The sequence below is a fragment of the Monodelphis domestica genome, chromosome 6 (assembly GCF_027887165.1).
Source record: "Monodelphis domestica isolate mMonDom1 chromosome 6, mMonDom1.pri, whole genome shotgun sequence".
Classification (NCBI taxonomy): domain Eukaryota; kingdom Metazoa; phylum Chordata; class Mammalia; order Didelphimorphia; family Didelphidae; genus Monodelphis; species Monodelphis domestica.
The window spans coordinates 251490757-251512777 of NC_077232.1; the positions used below are offsets into that span (position 1 = coordinate 251490757).

The 22021-nt window shown below is 38.1% G+C and overlaps 1 protein-coding gene across 1 annotated transcript in view; it reads left to right on the forward strand.

The window, feature by feature from the left end:
• COL25A1 (collagen type XXV alpha 1 chain) overlaps positions 1 to 22021 on the forward strand; it is a 592248-nt gene that overhangs the window by 530146 nt on the left and 40081 nt on the right. The window contains exons 24-30 of the mRNA XM_056803096.1: positions 847 to 870; positions 1509 to 1553; positions 4918 to 4962; positions 7350 to 7430; positions 10114 to 10176; positions 10730 to 10780; positions 16565 to 16591. Coding sequence (XP_056659074.1) covers positions 847 to 870; positions 1509 to 1553; positions 4918 to 4962; positions 7350 to 7430; positions 10114 to 10176; positions 10730 to 10780; positions 16565 to 16591 — 336 coding nt within the window. The remainder of the gene's footprint in view (positions 1 to 846; positions 871 to 1508; positions 1554 to 4917; positions 4963 to 7349; positions 7431 to 10113; positions 10177 to 10729; positions 10781 to 16564; positions 16592 to 22021) is intronic.

The window sequence follows — 22021 nt, forward strand, 5'->3', positions numbered from 1 at the left end:
TAGGTTTCACATGTAACTGTTTCTCTTGATTTTTATTTTTGATTGTTCTCTAATGGAAAAGATGATGTCTGTGTGGATTAGTATATATAAGATAAATCTAGGGTATCCTAAAAGTTTTGGTGCAATTTTAAGCTATTAAAACAGAAAACCATAGAGAGTAAGGCAAAAGGAATAATTAGTTTAAAAAAAAAAAGACTCAAAAGATAGGAATAGCATTAGATTGTGAATAGTTTTTAATGCCAAACAAATGACTTTAAATTTGATTCTAGATGTAGTGAGGAATTGTTGGAATTTATTGAGTTTGGGAGGGGGGAGGGACACAAATTGGTCAGACCTATATTTGAGGAAAATCACTAGCAGCTGTGAGGAGGATGATTGGGATAGAGAAACCAAGTTGGAGGCTATTGCAATCGAGTTCAGATGAGAGGTGATGAGATTCCAAACTAGAGTGGTGATTGTATCATAACGGGATAAATGTGATAGGGAAAGAAATCACAAGACTTGGTAAGAGATTGTCTCTGTGTTAGTGAGAGTAAGGAATTGAAGGTACTACCAAGGGTTTGCAAGCACGGGTTAGGGTGGTGATACCCTCCACAGGAATAGGGAAATTCAGATGAGGGAAGGATTTAGGGGGAAAGATGGTGATTCTGTTTTGAACATGGTGAGTTTAAGATGCCTACTGGAAATCCTTTTGGAAATGTCTAATAGGAATAGGCAGTTGGTGACTCAGGACATACTCATCTTTCTCTAGACCCTCAGAAAAGTTCCTTATTAAACAAATATAATAATATATTTCAGTATGCCACACTGGTAACATTGCTTTTTGTTAATGCATTTTTCCAACAGAGGATTACTACCTTAACTGTGACGGTAATTCTGATTGCATGCTTTCCTCCAGTTAATGAATGTTTTTCTTCTGCGTGGTTGCATGCTGGTCATAATGGCACTCCTCTAGCTTTCTCATTACCTGATATTTATTTCTGAGTTTCCTCACATTAATAAACTCCTGCATTATGCTAGCCCTGGTTGAATTATACTAAATTCTATCTCAGTGGGGAAAAAAAAAAGTTTACCTTATAGCAGAAAACATGGAGATAATATTATGGGATGAAGCTGGTGGAAACATTATTAAATATCACAGTGATGGTCTTAAATGTTCATAAAATCTGGCTTAGGGGGAGGGAGCATTCAGAAAAGCAAATATTTATAGGCAAAATATCCTAAAAAAATGAATCCAGGGCCTAGTAGTAAACCTTCACCACCAAAGAATTCCCATTGCAATGTTTGCTGTTTCCCATTGTACCTAGATGTTTGTGTTTATCATTAAATATGAAGTTAGAATGTTCCTAATATAGTAATCTGTTAATGCCCTGTAGGATTATTCCCTGCTATAAATCAGTTTTATCACAATGTTTTTGTGTGTAATGTTTGTGTATTATCTGTTTTCAATTTGTTTCAGACCTAATCCTAGCCCCCTTTTTAACATACATTTTTCTCTCTTCATTTAGGGACCCCCAGGACCTCCTGGACCACAAGGATTGCAGGGGACAAAGGTTACATTTTATTTTACTTGTTTCTATTAGCATCCTGTACTTGTGTCCATGCACAGTTCCCCAAAGTAGATGAGAGGATCATTGAAAGACAGCAGTAGTTTTGGTGGGATAGGCAGGGGTAGGACAGAGGCAAGCACTCAGGAGGGATAAGCAAGATAACAAAGAAGGAGTTTGGTGAGGAAGTATAAGAAATAAGAAAATAAGATTCTCATTCAAAGTAAAGGAATAGCTATTATTTGAAGAAGATTGTATTGAGAGAAGATTAAATATAGCCATTATTTGGGGGAAATTATATTGAGACAAGATTGAACAAGAGGGAATCTGCATTAATAAGAAAGGAGAAAAAATTAATTTCATACTATGAATTAAGAAAAAGATGCTTAATGAGAAATGAGAGCAATCTAGGTAGCTCGGTGGATAGAGAACCAGACCTGGAGATCTTGGGTTCAAACATGACCTCAGACACTTCCTAGCTATGTGACCCTGGGCAAGTCTCTTAACCTCAAGTTACCTAGCCTTTACCATTCTTCTGTCTTGGAACTGATACTTAATATTAATTCTAAGACAGAATTTAAGGGAGTAAGGGGGGCAGAGGAGGAGAAAGAGAAAGAGAGAGATGCACAGAATGACATTTATGAATAATTAAGGAGAATCTATGTCTATCTTTCTCCAGTTTTCTTGTTCCTTCAAACTGAGAAGCATTAGTGTGTATATATTCAATTACATTATAATTAATATATTATAAGTTATAATTTTAACATAATTAATATATGATGATATTATCATATATAAGATAAAGCTCCACATTTGTATTACTTAAAAACAAAAAATATACATTGTCATACACACAGATCAAAAATTTCCCCATAAAAGTTAAGAAATATTTGTAATTATGTTATAACTTTCTTATGTTTGGGGAAACCAGTTGCCATATTGAATTATTCCCTGAAACTAATTCTCAGGTGCCCCACCCCACCATGTGAAATTTAATCTGACATTTATTTATATCTGACATTTTAAAAAATATATCAATGAAAAGATTCTGGTTGTGACTCCTTGTCATTATATTGAACATGATCATGTAAGCAATTTCAAACATATAGTATTTGTTTATACATTTAAAGGCTCTCTACTTGCTGGATTCTCCCTTCATCAAGGTCATGATGCCATCTCTCTGTGTCTAAAAGCAGATTTGCCGTGTGATTCCAGCACATGGCCTGAGCTGTTATGATGATGTTATGATAGAAAGGAAATGGAATAGTATTTATAGTTAAATATCTTACATCTATTAGGCAACAGTTTCAAAAAGATTTTTTATGTTGCATTGGCAGTAATGAAACATAATTTGATCACATTTAGAACCCACTCCCACCTTGGAGCTCAACTAAATTATTGCGGTCTTATTCAGTATTTTGTTTCTTGGCAAATCAGTACTCTGAATTCTTGAACATCAAATTACAATATTCTGGTGAGTTAAGGGTCAATGAATTCATACATGTGGATTCCATTTCCCTGTAAACACAGGAGTTTAAACCTTTAAAGGGGGAAATGCTTAGAAAAACAATCATTATCCAGCCCACAGTGACAGCATTGGGTGCCATTTAGACATTGAGCAAAAGTAGGATTCGACCAGTTCATCTTGTTCCAATGTTTGGTGCCATTTGTTTTTGACTAGATTTTGCCACATTAACAGAGAAAGAAATCTGAAAGAGGAAAGCACCATGGTTTTCCCCATATGGATTTCATGTGTTTGATTTCATACCTTTCCAAATAAGCCCTGGAAAACTTAAAATGTATGTTGTAGCCCACAAAACTTGGAGTTTTGTTTTCTTTTGTTTTTCAACAAATGAGAGCAACTTTAATCATTCCATGTTGTGGTTTTTTATTCCATCATAGCAAATCTTTCTACAAAATACAAATTAGATCCCACTTCCCTGAAAAGCAGTCTGTTTGGCAGATCACTCGAGCTCTAAAAAGTTGTTCATATGAGGTTGCCACTGTATGTAGTTGTGGATAATTATCAGAGAATCTGGTCCATAGAATTTAATAGATGGTATTTTATGAAATAGAGTCAGATATGTACAGCACATCAAAGCATCTCCCCTAAAACATAAAAAGTAGGTACTGCTAATGGAATGTTTTTCACACAAATGCTACCTCAATAATTATTAGACCTTTCAAGAAATTTGTTGGCTTATTGTCTTTCCAAATGAAATATGACCAGATGTTTGTAAATTAAATAAATCCTAGTCTGGTGTCTGTGGTACAAGTTAATATTTTAATAGCTTCAATTAAAAAATATAAATCATTATATTTGTGGCATAATGTAAATCAAGAAATTCCACCATAATGTGAACTGTAAATAGTAGCATGTTATAGGATGTTAAATTTACTTTTGTAATCAGATAACCTTTGAGTTATTGTATCCTCCAACAGTCAACTCTTAAATCATAACATACACTGGTTATCCGTTTACAGTCAATGTTTAAAGCAGTACCAGTTCTGGCAATGGAGTACCCTCTGATCACTGCTGCTAGGGAGGTTGAGCCAGGTGGATTGTTTGAGCTCAGGACTTCTGAGCTGCAGTGGCCTAAGAGCACTAAATCTAACACCAGTATGGGAAGCCACCAGCAAGGGGAAGTGAAGATAGAAATAAAGCAAGTCAAAGCTCCCAGGGCCATGAATGGAGAGAAGACAGAAGTGGGGAGGGGGAGAGACAGGGAGAGGGAGAGGGAGAGGGAGAGACAGAGACAGAGACAGAGACAGAGACAGAGACAGAGACAGAGACAGAGAGAGACACAGAGAGAGAGACAGAGACAGAGAGAGAGAGAGAGAGAGAGAGAGAGAGAGAGAGAGAGAGAGAGAGAGAGAGAGAGAGAGAGAGAGAGAGAGACTCAAAATAAAAGAAAAATGAGCCAATAAAATAGGCTGTAAATTCATGAGGCATTGCTTGTTGTGCTTTGGAAAATTTTCAATGCTTTACTTTGTTCCAACCAAGAGAGTATAGAGGATTTCAGAATAAAAAGAACTTAACTCAGGCTTATAGATTGTTGCTGCAGGGCATGGCCTGACATGCCTTTAGATGCCCTTGCTGAGTTTACTCTAACTGCAGACATTTAGCCTAGTTCTATTGTCACAACTGGAGCATTGAGTCCTAGCTGCTATAGACAAGCACTGAAGTGACTACTTCAGAAAGCACCCCTTTCCCCCAGTTAGACATGTGCTATGATGTCAGAATTTCTTGTTTGGATCTGATTTGGAACCTTCTAATTTATTTCATCTGATGGGATAGAATGTGCTGTTACTTAGCAAAGCAAATGATGAATGAAGACCAGGAAACACTGTTGCTTTTCCTTTTCAACAGGGTGAGCCAGGATCTCCCGGAACACCAGGAGTTGATGGAGAACAGGTATATCCCAAATATATCATGTATGCTGTTGCTTTAATGCATCATTACTGGTATTTTTATTATTGGATAGGAGTTTAAGATCCATGAAAATTGGTCCCTGACCTATTTTATCACCACAAGTTGACAAATGATTTAAAAATCTTTTATGTTAATGATAATTTTAAATTAGTCATATGGTTTCAGAAAATATAACATTTGATGTTTTAGCATTAAACATAATAATGATTGTCATCTACAACATTTTTTAAATAATAGTTGCTGTTTATGGAGCATTTGAAGGTTTGCAAAAAAACTTCATCATTTATCTCCATAAATAATAATCTCATAATAATTCTGTGAGACAGACAGAATAGATATTATTATTTCCATTTCCATGTGAAGAGACCTCAGTTCAGAGAGATTAAGCAACTTGTCCATGGCCACACAGCTAATAAGCATCAGAGATAATATTTAAAATGATGTCTTCTTGCCACTTCACCATGTTTCCTCTCTGTGCTATCAATGCCACTTTCTACTTGTTTAACAATTTTATATTAATGTTTTTACACTTTTCATCTTCAATTTGGCTTCAACAACCTTATGAAATATGCAGACACTAGATCAAAGTGAAAAAGATAAAATATTATATTCAGTTTTAGTTGCCATATCATTTGGACAACCCCAATTGCCTAGCCTTTGGTGCTCTTCTGTCTTAGAATTGATATTGTCAGAAGGTAAGGGTTTAAATAAAATTTTTAAATCACAAATTCAGTCCCAAGTTCCCTGAGTCCCCTGTCCAGTCAGGCCCAACCCCAAGTCCCCTGTCCAGTCAGGTCAGCCCCAAGTCCCCTGTCCAGTCAGGTCAGCCCTGAGTCTCCTGTCCAGTCAGGTTAGCCCTGAGTCCCCTGTCCAGTCAGGTCAGCCCCAAGTCCCCTGTCCAGTCAGGTCAGCCCCGAGTCCCCTGTCCAGTCAGGTCAGTCCAGAGTCCCCTGTCCAGTCAGGTCAGCCCCAAGTCCCCTGTCCAGTCAGGTCAGCCCCAAGTCCCCTGTCCAGTCAGGTCAGCCCCAAGTCCCCTGTCCAGTCAGGTCAGCCCCGAGTCCCCTGTCCAGTCAGGTCAGTCCCGAGTCCCCTGTCCAGTCAGGTCAGCCCCAAGTCCCCTGTCCAGTCAGGTCAGCCCCAAGTCCCCTGTCCAGTCAGGTCAGCCCCGAGTCCCCTGTCCAGTCAGGTTAGCCCTGAGTCCCCTATCCAGTCAGGTCAGTCCCGAGTCCTCTGTCCAGTCAGGTCAGCCCTGAGTCCCCTGTCCAGTCAGGTCAGTCCCGAGTCCCCTGTCCAGTCAGGTCAGCCCTGAGTCCCCTGTCCAGTCAGGTCAGCCCTGAGTCCCCTGTCCAGTCAGGTCAGTCCCGAGTCCCCTGTCCAGTCAGGTCAGCCCCGAGTCCCCTGTCCAGTCAGGTCAGCCCCGAGTCCCCTGTCCAGTCAGGTCAGTCCAGAGTCTCCTGTCCAGTCAGGTTAGCCCTGAGTCCCCTGTCCAGTCAGGTCAGTCCCGCGTCCCCTGTCCAGTCAGGTCAGCCCTGAGTCCCCTGTCCAGTCAGGTCAGTCCCGAGTCCCCTGTCCAGTCAGGTCAGTCCCGAGTCCCCTGTCCAGTCAGGTCAGTCCAGAGTCCCCTGTCCAGTCAGGTTAGCCCTGAGTCCCCTATCCAGTCAGGTCAGCCCCAAGTCCCCTGTCCAGTCAGGTCAGTCCCGAGTCCCCTCTCCAGTCAGGTCAGCCCCAAGTCCCCTGTCCAGTTAGGCCCAACCCTGAGTCCTCTGTCCAGTCAGGTCAGCCCCAAGTCCCCTGTCCAGTCAGGTCAGCCCTGAGTCCCCTGTGCAGTTTTCTAATAAATGTTAGCTACACTGTTGAAATCTGAGCTAAGCACTTTATTTCCATAAAGACGCAATGCTAAGCTTGAAGGAGGAAGTCCCATGTGAGGACACAGGCTGCTCGCAGCCAATGCTGTGTCTCTCCTACTTCCCCAGAATGAGGGAAGTACTCTCTTTCACTGAGAAAAGCAGTTTGGATGTGCTTTCTGAGCTTACAGAAATGGGAGTAATCAAGCACCGTGCAGCCAGCCACACGACCCCAGGCAAGCCCCTTCTCTCTGGGTCTCCCAGCTTCCTCCCCTGGATAATGAGAGCAGGGGATTTCCATGGTCTCTGCAGTCTGTGCCAGCTCTGACATTCTCTGATTCCATGCCTCTGCAATTTTACTGGGGTCTGGATAGGACCGTTAATAATCATAATCATGATAATCATTCCAGCATTGAGGGGAAAATAAGGTCTTTGTTCACCTGCCTGAGGAGGCAGCTGTTCTGGAACTCTGCCTAACCCGGGATCGGACCAACAGGTGGCCCTATGATTTGTTATATGTTTTAGGGTCCTAAAGGCTCAAAGGGAGACATGGGGGATTCCGGCCAGCCAGGTGAAAAGGGAGGAATTGGACTTCCTGGATTACCGGTGAGTATGTCTAGAAAGGTTTGGAGAGGGGTGCGTGTGTGTACGTGTGCACACGTCCTGATGTCCTGATCAGGAAATATCACATCACAAGGAAAGATCACTTGTTAGCTTCACAATCACAAGGATGGGCAACACGGTCTTCTCTGTTGGAAGGGTGGGAGTGTTGATTGATGACCCAGCTCTGAAAATGAGACCATATTGTCCAACATCTGTAATGGTAATAATCCTGACATTTACAGAGCATTGTGAAGCTTGCAAACCATCTTCCCATACATCCGTTATCTCACTTGCTCTTCTCAACAACTCTGTGAATAGATGCTATTATTATCCCCATTTTACAGATGAGAAAACGGAAGTTCAAGGAGGTTAAATAACAAACTTTCATAGCTAGAGTTTCTTAAGTGGACCGTGAAACCAAGTCCTCCTAACTGTTAGACTAGCACTGTGGGATGCCGGCTTTCTGTAGGAATCCAAGTGACTGATCAGAGAAAACAACTTACCATTTTTTCCAAGTCATGCTTATTGGAGGAAATAATGAAAAACCTTGCTTGGCCACATTCCTGTTAATTAGTCCCCATAGAAACTTGACAAATAGGTGTCAGGAAGTCAACTAGAGGCATAAAATAAACTCGTTTTTTAAAGTATCCAACAGTGGAGAAAAACCGGAGCACTTTGAAGTTCCATTGTGGGAGTATTTTTTTAAACCTTACTAAGAATTTATATATGCTAATTTGTAGGAAAAGTAGATGCATAATTGAAGTTTGTAGAAAGATTTCTCTCCAATTTTCCCTATAAAATGCTTGTTAAATTAGCAGAGATGATTTGGGTAAAATCCTTATTAATTACACATCAAATCCTTCTGATGTAAAGGATTTTACCCAAATCACCCCCTGCCAATTCAACAAGCATTTCACAGGAAAAACTGGAGACAAGTCTTTCTACAAACTTCAATTATACAGCTACTTTTCCTACAAATTTATATGTAATGTACTGTGCAATTAATAATGGAGTACCTACCACTGATGGGATTTTATGGAGGTTTTTATATCCATCAGTTATAAAGTACCTACTATGTGCCAGGCACAGTGCTAAGCTCTGGAGGTACCAGAAAAGGCAAAAGGCAGTCCCTGTCCTCACAGAGATTACAGTCTAATGGGGGAGACAATCATGAAATAATTATATTCAGAGATGATAAACCTGATAAATAGGAAACAATTAAGAGGAAATGCACTAGAATTAAGAGGAATTGGGAAAGGTTCCCTGTAAAAGATGGAGTTTGAGTTGGGGCTTGATGGAAGTCAGGAAAGCTAGCATGCGGGGATGGTAAGGGAGAACATTTCAGACATGGGAAACAACTGGAGAAAATGTCTGGAGCAGAGACAGTAGGAAGGTCATTTGCTCTGGATTAAAGAGTGATACTGAATAAGGTTTAAGAAGACTAAAAAGGGGTTGTGAGGTATAGATTATGAAGGGCTGTGCATGCCAAAGGATTTTGTCTTTGATCCTAGAGGTAATAGGGAGACAATAAAATTTATTGAGTGATGATAGAGGGTATTGTGTGGCATGATCTGGCCAGCTCCTAAGAGGCTGGAGAGAGCCTTTAAGCAGGCAGACCCACCAGCAGGCTTTTTTTTTCTTTGTGAGGAGAGTCTGAACCAAAATGGTGGCAGTAACAGAGGAGAGGAGGATTATTTGAGAGATATTGGAAACCTTGGTGACTGCAATGTCTTGGCAACAGATTAGATAGAAGGAGAACTGGGTGAAAGATGAGGACAAGTTGAGGGTGATGCCTGGCTTGTAAGTCTGAGGAACTAAGAGGGTAGTGTTACTCTTGATAGTATTAGGGGAGTTAAGAAGGGAGGAGAGTTTGGGGTGAAAGATAATGAGTTTAGTTCTTTCGTACTGTTTGTCTGGCCCTTGCCCTTCTTTCTTACAGTTGTTACTAAGACAGAAAATAAGGGCTGAAAAAATGTGCCTATTGGACACCCATCCAGTTTGAAATGCCTGCAAGGAAGCTGGAGCTATGAGAATGGAGGGACAGGATAGGTAGTTTTGAGAATCATTGGCATAGAGATGACCATCAATCCATGGGAGCTGATGAGCTCAGCAAAAGAAGCAGGGAAGAAGAAGAGGGTCCAAGAGAGACCCCCCAAGGGACAGCCATGGTTGTCTGGAAGACATATCTGGAAGAGGAGCAAAGGAAGCTTCCAATCAAGTTTCCAGTAGAAGGGAAGCTTCTCAAGGAAAGGCTATTTATGTCCACAGCACTTGGCAGGCAGAACCTGGCACATAGTCCCACAGGGGAGTGTTAAATTAAAAAGATTAGCTTCTAGCCAAAATAAACAACAACAAAAATGTGTAACCAAGTCTGCAAATATATTTAATTCATTGGGAAGTCAAGGAGGTGAGGTGGTCGCTTGTGATTTAAAGAAACAGTAAATTTTGAGTAAAAGATAAAAATCAAGTCTCTTTCTCCTATATATCTTTGGACTTATGTATACCAAGAAAACTTGGAAGTTTTAACAAGTTGTTTAAACAGAGAGAGGAGAAGAAGATATGACTATGATGCTTCTCAAAATAAGTAAAATATGTCTGAAGTACATTATGATAGTAATTGCTATTTAACCCAAATGTACCCAGTTTCTTGGGGATAATGACTTTTTTTTCTTCATCTTCTTTGTAGGGTGCCAATGGCATGAAAGGAGAAAAAGGAGACTCTGGTTTACCGGGACCTCAGGGACCTTCTGTAAGTTCCTTGCGGTTATATTTCTGTAGTTGTCCATAAAACACTGGAAAACAAGTCTTCCGTTTACTGAGTCCAGCCCTGCACCAGATGGTTTAACAACTGTAGGAACTGCTAATGTCTTGGTGTGTCAAACTGCAGAGGAAATTTCTGTCAGCCTTATACAATGGGTGTCTCAGGAGAACAGGTTGGAAGTGATTTTTCAGAGGGCTGTCTAACTCCAAGGAGAAAATCAATGGCTTTCCATCACTGCTTGAGGGTAGAATTCTGAATGCAGAACATATTTCAATTTTCTCTAGAGTCATGTTTTTGCTCATTGGAATATTGAAAATATAGCAGTAGCTGTAGCATTTATGATATTTCTTAATAATTGGTTGCTTCCTTTTTTGGATCAATTGGTATTTGATGGAAGGATTCTGAAACAAAGAGAGATTAATACATTGCTTTCTTGCAAGGACCTTCTTCCTATCGTAAAAATGAGAGCATCAAACTGGAGGGATTTAGTCTAACTTATCTTATATGAAAGAAATAAGCACATTTTATTTTTAATTTGCAGATCATTGGCCCACCAGGACCACCAGGCCCCCATGGCCCACCAGGTCCCATGGTAAGTCTCCATTTGCTTCAGCAACTAATATTTTATTTATAAACTGTAACTAGAGAGAGCAAAATTAAGACCCTCAGCACAGCTGGGCTCATTTTGTTGACCAGAGAGAATCACATTTATTTTATTCACCAAGAAACATGAAAAAAGAAATTAAGTTGGTTTTTTGAGCTACAAAAATTTATGATGATATCTTTCTCTCATACAAATGTATGACTTAGTTAATAACTCTGAAGGAGAAAATAGAATCCTTGTGAAGAGAGAAGAGGGAAGTTCAAAGGTCTACTGGAACTAGCACCAACTACTTTGAGATGAACTGATTATTAAAGCTTCAGTGTAAGAATTTAAACCTCAGGAATCAGAAATTAGGGCTTGATGCATTGTTTAATTGATTATCTAGTCTTAAGAAAGTGAGGGAGAAAAGTTAATAATACTTATTCAACTTTAAAGCATGATGGAGAAGTTGCTGTTGTTTCCCCAGGGAGCCAGTTGTTACACCCCTGAGAGTAGCTTCTCCTCATCTTCAACAATTTGATATTAATGAAATCCTGGACACCAGATAAAGTTTCTCAAGGGTTTTGATTTATAGAACATAATTGCTTTCTGTTGTAAATAGACTTAACATACAATTGCATTTTTTAAAGTCTTCAGCAAGACAAGCAATGTAGAAAATTAAATATATCTCCACAATTACTCAATAGATAGAATCTCTCATTATATATATAAACATATTATATGTAAGTATATTATATGTATTACATATTATATGTAAATATAAACATATTTATATATAAAATATACAAACATATAATATGTAAGTGTTATATATGTATAAACATATATATGCATAAACATATATAATACCACACATTATATATGTTTGTATATAATTATATGTTTATTTTATTAGAATAATAATAATATTAATTAAATAAAAATACAAGTTATAAATTTATATTTATCTATATGAACACTATTGGGGGTGTTGGGGAATGTTTAACAAATGAACTTAAGGGGGAGAAACACACACATAAATATAAATATACATAAAAGTGGCCACAGTTGATCACATAATATCTGTATTATGTGATAAACTATGACCTCTTTTCCTCTCTACTAAGTTCCAGTGCTCAGCTCAGTGCCTGGCACATAGTAGGAGCTTAATAAATGTTTGACTAAATAAAGAAGAGGCTGAGAAAATAATTGCAAGGATCTGAGTCCTAAGCTGTAGCAGCAGCCCCTGTGGCTCCAACTCATAAATTCCCCCTTCCATTCTGCTGCGGGCGACACGTCCACATGCTTTCTTCGGGCACCAGTTACTAGCCCATTAAGCCCAGTAATATGATGTTGGCACTTCATCACTCCCTTCTAAAGCTCTAACAAGAGGAAATGAGATGATACTGTATCCTGTTCATCTATTCTTAGTAATGGCTCTTGTGAAACACTCTCTAGCCAAGTTAAAGGTGAAGACAATTTCTGATAAACCAACAACACGTTTCCAGAAAAATGTTTATCAGTTATCTGTCTCAAGGGAACATAGTGATGTAATTTTAAAAAAACCTAACACATATTCATGCACTATCTCAGAGCTTGCAAAATTTTTTCTCTTAGAATTTCATGTGCAAACATTATATTTATCTCTTCCAATGTTCTAAAGAAAGTCCTTTGAGGTATTTATTAAAAGCAAAATTAGAACTCAAAGGGCACAGTTTTGTCCACTTGTTTCTCTGGAATTCTTATCAATTTCCCTACATTATGTTATTTTGCAACCCAATCTGTTCACTTGTGGGATCATTCTAGTAAGTGATTAGCTGGATGGATCCTTTAACATATCATCACTGAGCCATTGACAGCATTTTGCCTGCACTTTGCCCAAATTCTACCTTTCTTGGGGGGTGGGGAGGGAATGGGGCAGAGAGTTAGACAGAGACTAATAGTTCTTCCTGTAGGTCCCTGCAGGTTAATAAATTTATTGGTGAATGCACAAGGGCCCAAGATTCTAGATTTCTTTCTACTCCCGACTTCCCAATCTTTTTCACATGTTCCACATCATCTCGAGATGACCTTTTGCCCACCCCAATTCCCTTACTGACAATATCTCACCATTTAACTTTTGGATGGTTGTTCTTTTGGCTTCCATTCCATCAGAGGTCACATGGACACACACATCTAGAAAAGGTTTAATGTCCTTTAAAGCTTGGATAGTTTTAATAGCTTAAAATTGCACCAAGGTTTGGAGACAACCTTTTTTGAAGAAAAAGGAAAACTATATACCAGTTTTCAGCACATAGATGTACAGTAAGTCATTTTTCAGATATTCAATTCATTTAAACAGTTCAACAACAACAAAAAAATGAGTCCTTATTATGTTCAAATTTCCCCTCTTTTATATTTTCCTGCTTGTTTTTAATGAGGTAATTCCATCAGGAATATACCATCATCCCCTTCCATAATAACTTTTCTATCCCAAACTAGTGTTGTTCTTTGTTCTCAGGTGTCTTCACCTATAATGTAGATCTAGTCAAATAGTTCCTATCTCTTTTAACATTTTTCAAGTGACTGATTTACATTAAATTTTCTGTAAGAGATAATGACAGTCAAAGTCAATACCTTTACTTTCTCCCTTTTCAGTATAAATGGTTTGTGAGAATAGATCAAATTTCATGTGCTATATTACATTCAGCATCCCAAATTGCTTAACTTTAGGGAAAGGGAGATTTGAGACCCAAAATTCTTCTTAAAATGTTGGAAACTAGAGGGGCAACAAGGTTACTCAGTGGATTGAGTGCCAGTCTCAGAGATGGGAGGCCTTGGATTCAAATGTGGTTTCAGACACTTCCCAGCTGTGTGACCCTGGGCAAGTCACTTAACCCCCATTGCCTAGCCCTTACCACTCTTCTGCCTTGGAAGCAGTACACAGTAGTGATTCTAAGACAGAAAGTAAGGGTTTAAAAAAATGTTGAAAACTGCTTTTACATGTAATTGTAGAAAAAGTAAATTTACAAATAAATTTGTACTTGGTTTTGAAATAGGAACCAGTCATTATCTGTCAGTTAAGATAGTCAGTTTCCTTTTTGGGATGTCATTTGGTATTGCTTGTGTCCAATGCCCTTTGAATCCCTTCTCAAAGGAAAAAAAATAATATGCAAGTATAAAGCTTGAGCCTTTTTTCTTTCTTAATCTTGAACGATTTTTTTTCTCATATTTTTCACTGTCTTGGACCTTTGCATTGAAGACTCAAAGCTTATTAACTTAGCTTTTAACATGTTGTCATGTTCTTCATAAGATTCCTGTACTGCTTCATCCTTTGCAACCAATTCTGAAGCACAAATTTTAGTAATCTTTGTTTATATTCTACATAAGCCTCTCAGGGTGAGACGACCAAGAAATGATATTTCTTATTGCCATTGATTATAGTTGTGTGAAATCCAACTAAGCCAGAATACCTACCAAATAGAAGAGGGACAACAAATAGAAGAAAAATGGAACAGATATTCCATTATTTCTCTACCACCTAGGTCTCAGTATCAAAAGCAAAGGAACCACCAAAACTAGAGTCATTAATCATTTGATTATACCTCAGTAATCAACTCATTATTTGAAGAAGTAGAAATGGCACCTGAGAAAAATAAAGGAAACATAACTCAATGAGACAACTCATACAGAGAGGAAGTACATGCTAGAGGTTATATAATTTTGGAAAATGGGTTGATTTTTTCAAAGAAGGAAAGATCCCAAACCATTGTAAATGGTAAATAATACTAAAACACAAATTATATTTTTATTCCCAAAAAAATGATCAAGAAAACATCAATGACTACTAATCCATATGCCTACTTTTCCAACTCTATAAAACATTCATCTTTGTGAAAGCTTATGAATCACAATTCAGAAAAAAATGAAAAAGGACATATAAATTGGTTCAGAGTAAAGTAAGCAGAACCAGAAAACCGAAATGCAATGTAAATAGAAGGGAATGTAAAGTAAAATTGAACATTTATAAAGCCCTGATGAAGAATTAGAAAATGCATCTTGAAGAAGGTATCCATGAAGAAAATATGAAAGGGGGATAGGCAGGCATTTGCAGATGTATTTATGTCCATGTCTAAAAATCTTTAAAATTTATACATATCTTTATAATTACACAATTGATGGAGAGATACAAATCCTACTGTGTTTGTTTCTATTGGATGCAAAAAAAAATTTGATTCACTAAAACAAAGTCTTAAAGACTCTTCCAGTCATATAGCAAATATGAATGTCTTATGATTATATAAAAGTCCTAGATATAGGTAAACTCTAAAATAACTTAATTCTCAATCCTCTGGTCATCAAAAGTGTTCTGCTTTATCATGGAGGAGCTATTTTGTAGATTTCAAATGGAGGAAAGATTCCCTCTAGAGGGTAAAGTCTTCCATAGGTTGTCACCAAACCTCAGAATATTACAGGACCTCTTTAATGAGAAAGAACATGCTAAAAATTTATGAAGAAAAATAGAATGGAAAATATTCATTATTCAGATTATAGTATATAGTTTAATGATAGTCCATCAGTACATGTATCTTGGATAGACATTGAAGATGAATGGGAAACTAGATCCATTAAAGAAGAAAGGAACTGGGTAAGATTGTATTTGGGAAGTTGAGTGGCATTTCCAATGATTTCAAGATGGGAAGATGGAGAGATGGAGAGATGGGGGGGAGGGAGGGAGGGAGACAGACAGACAGACAGACAGAGACAGACAGAGACAGACAGATAGAGAGAGAAGAAAAGAGGAGAGGAGAGGAGAGGAAGAGAGAGAGATTTTTTAAAATAACTATTAGTTTTCTCCTGATCGTAGTATATAATTGCAGAATATGGAAAAACACAATTTCCAGAAAATCATAATTGCAGGTGACCCAAAGGACAATGGAGTGATAGATGATGGGCATCATATTACTTGCATACAAGTGTTTTAACAGATATTGAATAAATGAATGGCTACAGAATTAGGTGAGGTGGTCTAGACATGTAAGAGTGAGAGACAATTCAAAGACAACCCAAGCGCTATCCTGATGGTCCCCAAAGGAGACTTTTCTATCTAACTGCTGAAATCTTCCCTCTGTGTTGTTTCCATCCTTAGAATGTGAGCTCTTTGAGAACAGGGAGCCCCTTCATTTTCTATTTACATCCCTAGCACATAGTTTATATGTAATAATTTCTTAATAAATACTTTATGCATTCATTCATTTAACCAAAAGGCCTCTTAAATTTTGGATATACTCATGGATTTATAGAAGAACATAGATACAAATCAAGTGGGTTAAGAAGGTATCAATGGTTTCAAATCTGCAGTGTTGCCAGAAAGTGTCCATGTCAATGAACTGAATTATTGAAGTATATACAAGGCACAGTGTTAGGCACTGTGGAAAATAAATGTAATTAGTAACCATTCCCTGCTCTCAAGGAGTTTACATCCTAGTGTTGATACATGAAACAGATACACAAAAATAACAATTAGAAAATACTTTCTTAAATCTCTCCTTTCTTTATCTATACCCAGGCACATTTTTCTCCAATGATAAGTGATTTTATTCATGGGAATTTTATTCTGATGGAATTTCAGGTTCTGATAGAGACCTCAAGAAGTCATCCAAAAAATCTAATCCAATGTTCTTTCCCTAACCATACCCCCAAACAAGTGCATTGTTGCTGTTATATTGGAGTGTCTATTTAATAAGTTTTTACTGATTACCAATGACAAATAGAGGTCCAAATCTTAATCAGAAATTTCTTCTTTACTTTCAGGGACCCCATGGACTTCCTGGGCCAAAGGTAATCAAATAACTTCCTGGCTCCCTTCTGCTAAATTTCTTGTTAATCATTGTGAAGCATGACCCAAGCATGTTTGTCTCTGTCTCATTCATTTGTCAAATACTCATGATGTTCTTTAAGCCTTTAAGCATCCAGATGTCTAAATCTTATAATGCAGAATGACTCACAGCAAATTTAAATGATATCAACCAAAGATGGATTTCTCCTTTTACATTTCTTCCAAGCACAACTCAAGTTTATGGTACTAAGATAATAAAAATCAACCCGTTATACAGTGAGCTGATGAGAGTTTCAAACTAACCCAGGTGCTGCTTTGTAATGATGCTATCTTTAGAACCAATTTAGCTTATAATTTAAAAATCCCTGGGTGTTACTAATATGTGATTCTTGAAGTTTATGTAGGTTCTCTGAGCTAGAGCTAGGAAAGATTTCAAGGGTCCTCTAGTTTACCCCCCTCTTTTTTTTTAAACCCTTACTTTCCATCATAGAATCAATAATAAGTATTGACTCCAAGGCAGAAGAGTGGTAAGGGCTAGGCAATGGGGGTTAAGGGACTTGCCCAGAGTCACATAGCTAGGAAGTGTTTGAGGCCAATTTTGAACCCGGGACTTCCCATCTATAAACCTAACCCTTTCTTTTTGTGGATAAAGATACTGAGGTGTCAAGAATTCAACTAGCCCAAACCCCTATGAATAAGGACAGAGCTGGGATCTGAATCTAGCTTCTCTGCCTCCAAATCAAGCATACATTCCACTATGCCATGAAGATAGTACTAGCATACTTTTAAATTTCCATTTAATTTTTAGATCTGCTATTTCCAAATTTCATCTACCCTACAGAACATTCATCAGGTTACACACATTTAGAGAGGTGGAAAGAGTGTAACCAGACAGAGTCCCTTTGAAATCTCACCTTGCAGTTATGTCTCCTGCTTTGCAGAAGAAATAACCTCATCTTGTCCTTTATCTTTGAGAAGAGGACACATTAGGGAGGTAGCTAGGATGTCAGTGGATAGCAAGTCAAGCCTGGAGACAAGGGGTTCTGGGTTCAAATGTGACCCCAGATACTTCCTAATTGGGTGATCCTAGGTAAGTCACTTAACCCCCATTGATTAGCCCTTACTACTCTTCTGTCTTGGAACAAATATTGATTCTAAGATGGAGGGTAAAAAAAAACAACAACAACAATCAGTGGAGTCATTCAACACAGGAGAAATGTTGACAATTCTTCTGCATTGATTATGTGTCAGAAAATCCTTGCACCAACCTTGCCTCCAAGACCCTCTCTTTACAGAATGAGAGCCTGTTTCCTAGGAAGCCTATGATTTCCTTCCAGTTCATCCAGACTGTGCTGAAGAAAAGTTCATGGTTTCCCTCTCTGAAATAGAGAAATGGTGACTGTTTATATGCAACAACTCAAGAAATATTTATCTGTATACTGGGTACAAAGTACTATGCTAGACACTAAGGGAGAAAAAGAAGATAAAGTACATTCCATGACCTCAATAAGCTTATAGTCTAATTGGGGAGGCAAGACATACACAAAAGAAAAGAAAAAAGACCTACTACATAGCTATAATTATAAATGCATGTAATGGGAAGGAAGGCAAAAAGCATTTTAATAATTCTTACTTTCTGTTTTAGTAACAATTCTAAGATGGAAAGGCAAGGGCTAAGCAAATAGGGATAAGTGATTTGTCCATGGTGACAGGGTGGAAGTACCTGAGGCCAGATTAGAGACAATAGGGTTTTGAGCAGAAGAGTGATCTCTAGTACACGAGGAAAATCTGGCAGAGTTGTGAAGGCTAGATTAGGGGTGCAGAGGAACTCTTAGCTCCAAGCTTGCTGTTCTATCCATCATATCACCTATCTGCCCTTGAAACAAGCACTTTTTAAAACACCTGTTCTTTGTATGACAGTTCACAAATATTATCAATTATCCTGGAAGGCAGATGCTATTGTTATCTGCATTTTACAGTTGAGGAAACTAAGGCAGAGATTGAGTGACTTGGTCAAAGCCACAAAGCTAACAAGTGTCCAAAACTAGATTTGAACTCCTGAATCTAGGTTCAACATGTCACCTACTTGCCTCATTCACAAATAGATATAACATATACTAGTACACAATGAATATAGGAGAGACTGCAGAAATCCTATGGAAACTCCAAGGGAGGAGTGATGATCTATGGGGAGAGGGTGAATAAGAAGGCAAAAAATATATGAACCAGGTCTTGAAAGATGGAATTTCTGCAAGAACAAAGAGCTAGAAAGGACATTCTAGCTATAGCACATCCTTAGAGTTTGGTGTATATTAAAGCCTGGCTGGTGTACAGAGTGTGAGAAGTGGTGGGTGCAAGGGAAGGAGAGTGGAAAAATGTAAGATAATGTGGAGAGAGTGATGTCACTTTATGAGGAGCCTTAGAATTAATTCAATATGCAATAGGGTTTGGTTTGGTTTTTTAAACCCTTGCCTTCTGTTTTGTTTATCCTTTATAAATTTATCATTTTTATCACTTATCAGATTTATCATTTACATATCATTCTTCGTATCATTTCTAAAACAGAAGAGAGGCAAGGGCTAGGCAATCATTTGGGGTAAAGTGACTTGCCCAGGATCACACAGCAAAGAAGTGCCTGAGGCCAGATTTGAACCAGTAGGATTTTGAGCAGAAGAGTGATATCTCTTGTACACAAGGAAAATCTGGCAGAGCTTTGAAGGCTAGATTAGGGTTGGAGAACACTAGAGACAGGGAGACTGGTCAAAGAAGAGAATAATTTTTTAATTATTTAAGGAATTTTTAAAGCATCTACTATGTGTCTGGCAGTAAACCCTTCACAAATCATGTCTCATTAATCCTTACAATAACCCTGTGAGGTTTTATTATTTTTATATTATCCTCATCTTATGGTTGAGGAGACTGAAACAGGGGCTAAGTGACTTGCCCATGGTTACACAGCTAATAAGTGTCTAAGGCCAGATTTGAACTCATGAAGATGAGTCTTCCTGACTCTTAACCCAGTGCTCTAGCCACTGTGCAACCTAGCTGCCCAGTCTGAAATGATAGTATGCAGAAAGTGTTAGAGTATAGTCCTTTCCATCTCTAGCATGCTATGATTCAATTTACTTCAATCCATGGCTAATTTCAAGTGGATTCTCCTTACATTATTCAGGCTCCATGTGCCTCTGAAACTAGGCGTTTTCCATTGTTAAATCTTCTTCCCACTTAATTCCCAACTTTCATGAACCAAAACTCCTTCCTGAATAATAATACTTGAGGAAAGCTAGACTGCTTTGTCATCACGAGCTCCATGTGGTAATAGGCACACATATACAAAGCCATGAATGTCAAATTGATATTAGACCAATCTCACTACTTAAGCTTTTTTTAGCTTCTCATTAGTACCGATTTTGCATTCCACTATGTTGGGCATTGGAGAAATGAAACCAGTGAGGGCCAAGGGGCCAGAATGCATGTTCCTCCTCTTGGACTACTCTATGCCTGAACTAATTTATTCCCTCCTGGAGTGTAATCACCCATTTTTCCACACAGAAAGATGTTATAGTAGGTATAATCCTGAAATATGACCTTCCTTGTTTTTCAAGGTTATTCCTGACATATTGAAAATCTACCCATGAAAGAAACAAAGACTTTTGACCAGAGCTGTCTGTAGTTGACTGCTCACTAATGGAAAAATCTTCTCTTCATTTTCCAATCTCATGGAAACATTAAATAATTCTAATCTCCTACCTACCAATGTTAAAAAAAAAAAAGGTGATGGAATTTGAAACATTTATTTATCAATGTGGCATAGTGTTAAAGTTAGGAAGATCTGAGATCAGATCTAACCTCAGACACTGGACTAGTCATACAATCTCTGTTTGTCTCAGTTTCCTCATCTATAAAAGAGGGATAATAATAGCACCTACATCCCAGGGTTGTTGTGAGGATCAAACAAGATCATAATTGTAAAGCACTTAGTACAGGGCATAATAAAAATTAAATCCCTAATAAAAATATTATTTTAAGAGATTTATTAATGATCATTAGAAATCAAGGAAAAAAGGAGATACAAAATAAAGACATGTGCCCATGGCTGATCAGCCGGTTCAAACACCCGCCTTATGTAACACCACCAAGCTTGGGATAGGAAGTAAAGAGATGGTACCCTTTACATCCTTGCCTAATATCCCCTGTCCATAGGAAGTACATAATGACAGAAAGTCAGTGGGCTCCTGGGAAATGTAGTTCTTTTTAAGGGTAACAGATTTTCAATTATACAGCATGACACATAATAAGTACTACATAAATGTTAATTTCCCATTATTCTCTTATGGCATGGATTATATGATTTAAAATTATGAACAAGCAGATATTCAGCACCTGCTGAATATAATACAAAGTTGAAAGGTATCACTAGTACATTGAAGAGTAAAATAAGGGAACAACTAAATGACTCAGTAGAATCAGAGCCATGCATAGAGATGGGAAGCACTGGGTTCAAATCTGTCTCAGATACTTCTTAGCTATGTGACCCTGGACAAGTCACTTAAGCCCTATTGCCCAGCCCCTTCTGCTCCTCTTAGAACCAATTTTGATTCTAACATAGAAGGTAAAGGTTTAAAACCAAAAAAAATGGGGGGGGGCTCTAAAAAATAGGTAAATCTTAGATTAAATCCAATAGTAATAAATGATCATTTCTACAATTGAGTTGAAGGAATGAACTGTTCAAGTCTATCATGACATAGGTATAACTAGATAAAAGTTCACATAAAAAATGTGAATTGTACTCTTTATTCTCTATTTCTGTATGTGCTTGCCAGACCCAGTGTGACTAGAATATAGCATCCAAAAAAAAAGGAAGTTAAATGGAAGTAGCTTTGAGAGGCATGGTACCCAGAACAAGTTAGCAACAATCCCATAGGGAAGACGCTGTTTAGACCCTATATGAGGTACTATATTCAATTCTGGGTATACCTTTTAATTTTTTTTTTGAACCCTTACCTTCCATTTTGAAATCAATACTGTGTAATGGTTCCAAGGCAGAAGAGTGGTAAGGGCTAGGCAATGGGGGTTAAGTGACTTTCCCAGGGTCACAAAGTTAGGAAGTATCTGAGACCAGCTTTGAACCCAGGACCTCCCATCTCTAGACCTGGCTCTCAATCCACTGGGCCACTCAACTGTTCCCTTGGGTATACCTTTTAGAAAGGACTTTGAAAATATCTAGAGACTTCCGTAAGTTCTATCTCTCCCCTTGTACCATAGTTAATAGTTCTCTAGTGTTGGCAGGTATGCTGGTGGACATTGTCCATAGTGTGAGGATAATGATGTCTCAGTCCCTACATTAGTCCTGTTGTCTTCTGAATGTTTTGTGTTGTTTGGCACATATCATTCCAGAAAATCATGGTGGATCTTGAAAAGGGAGATTTTGT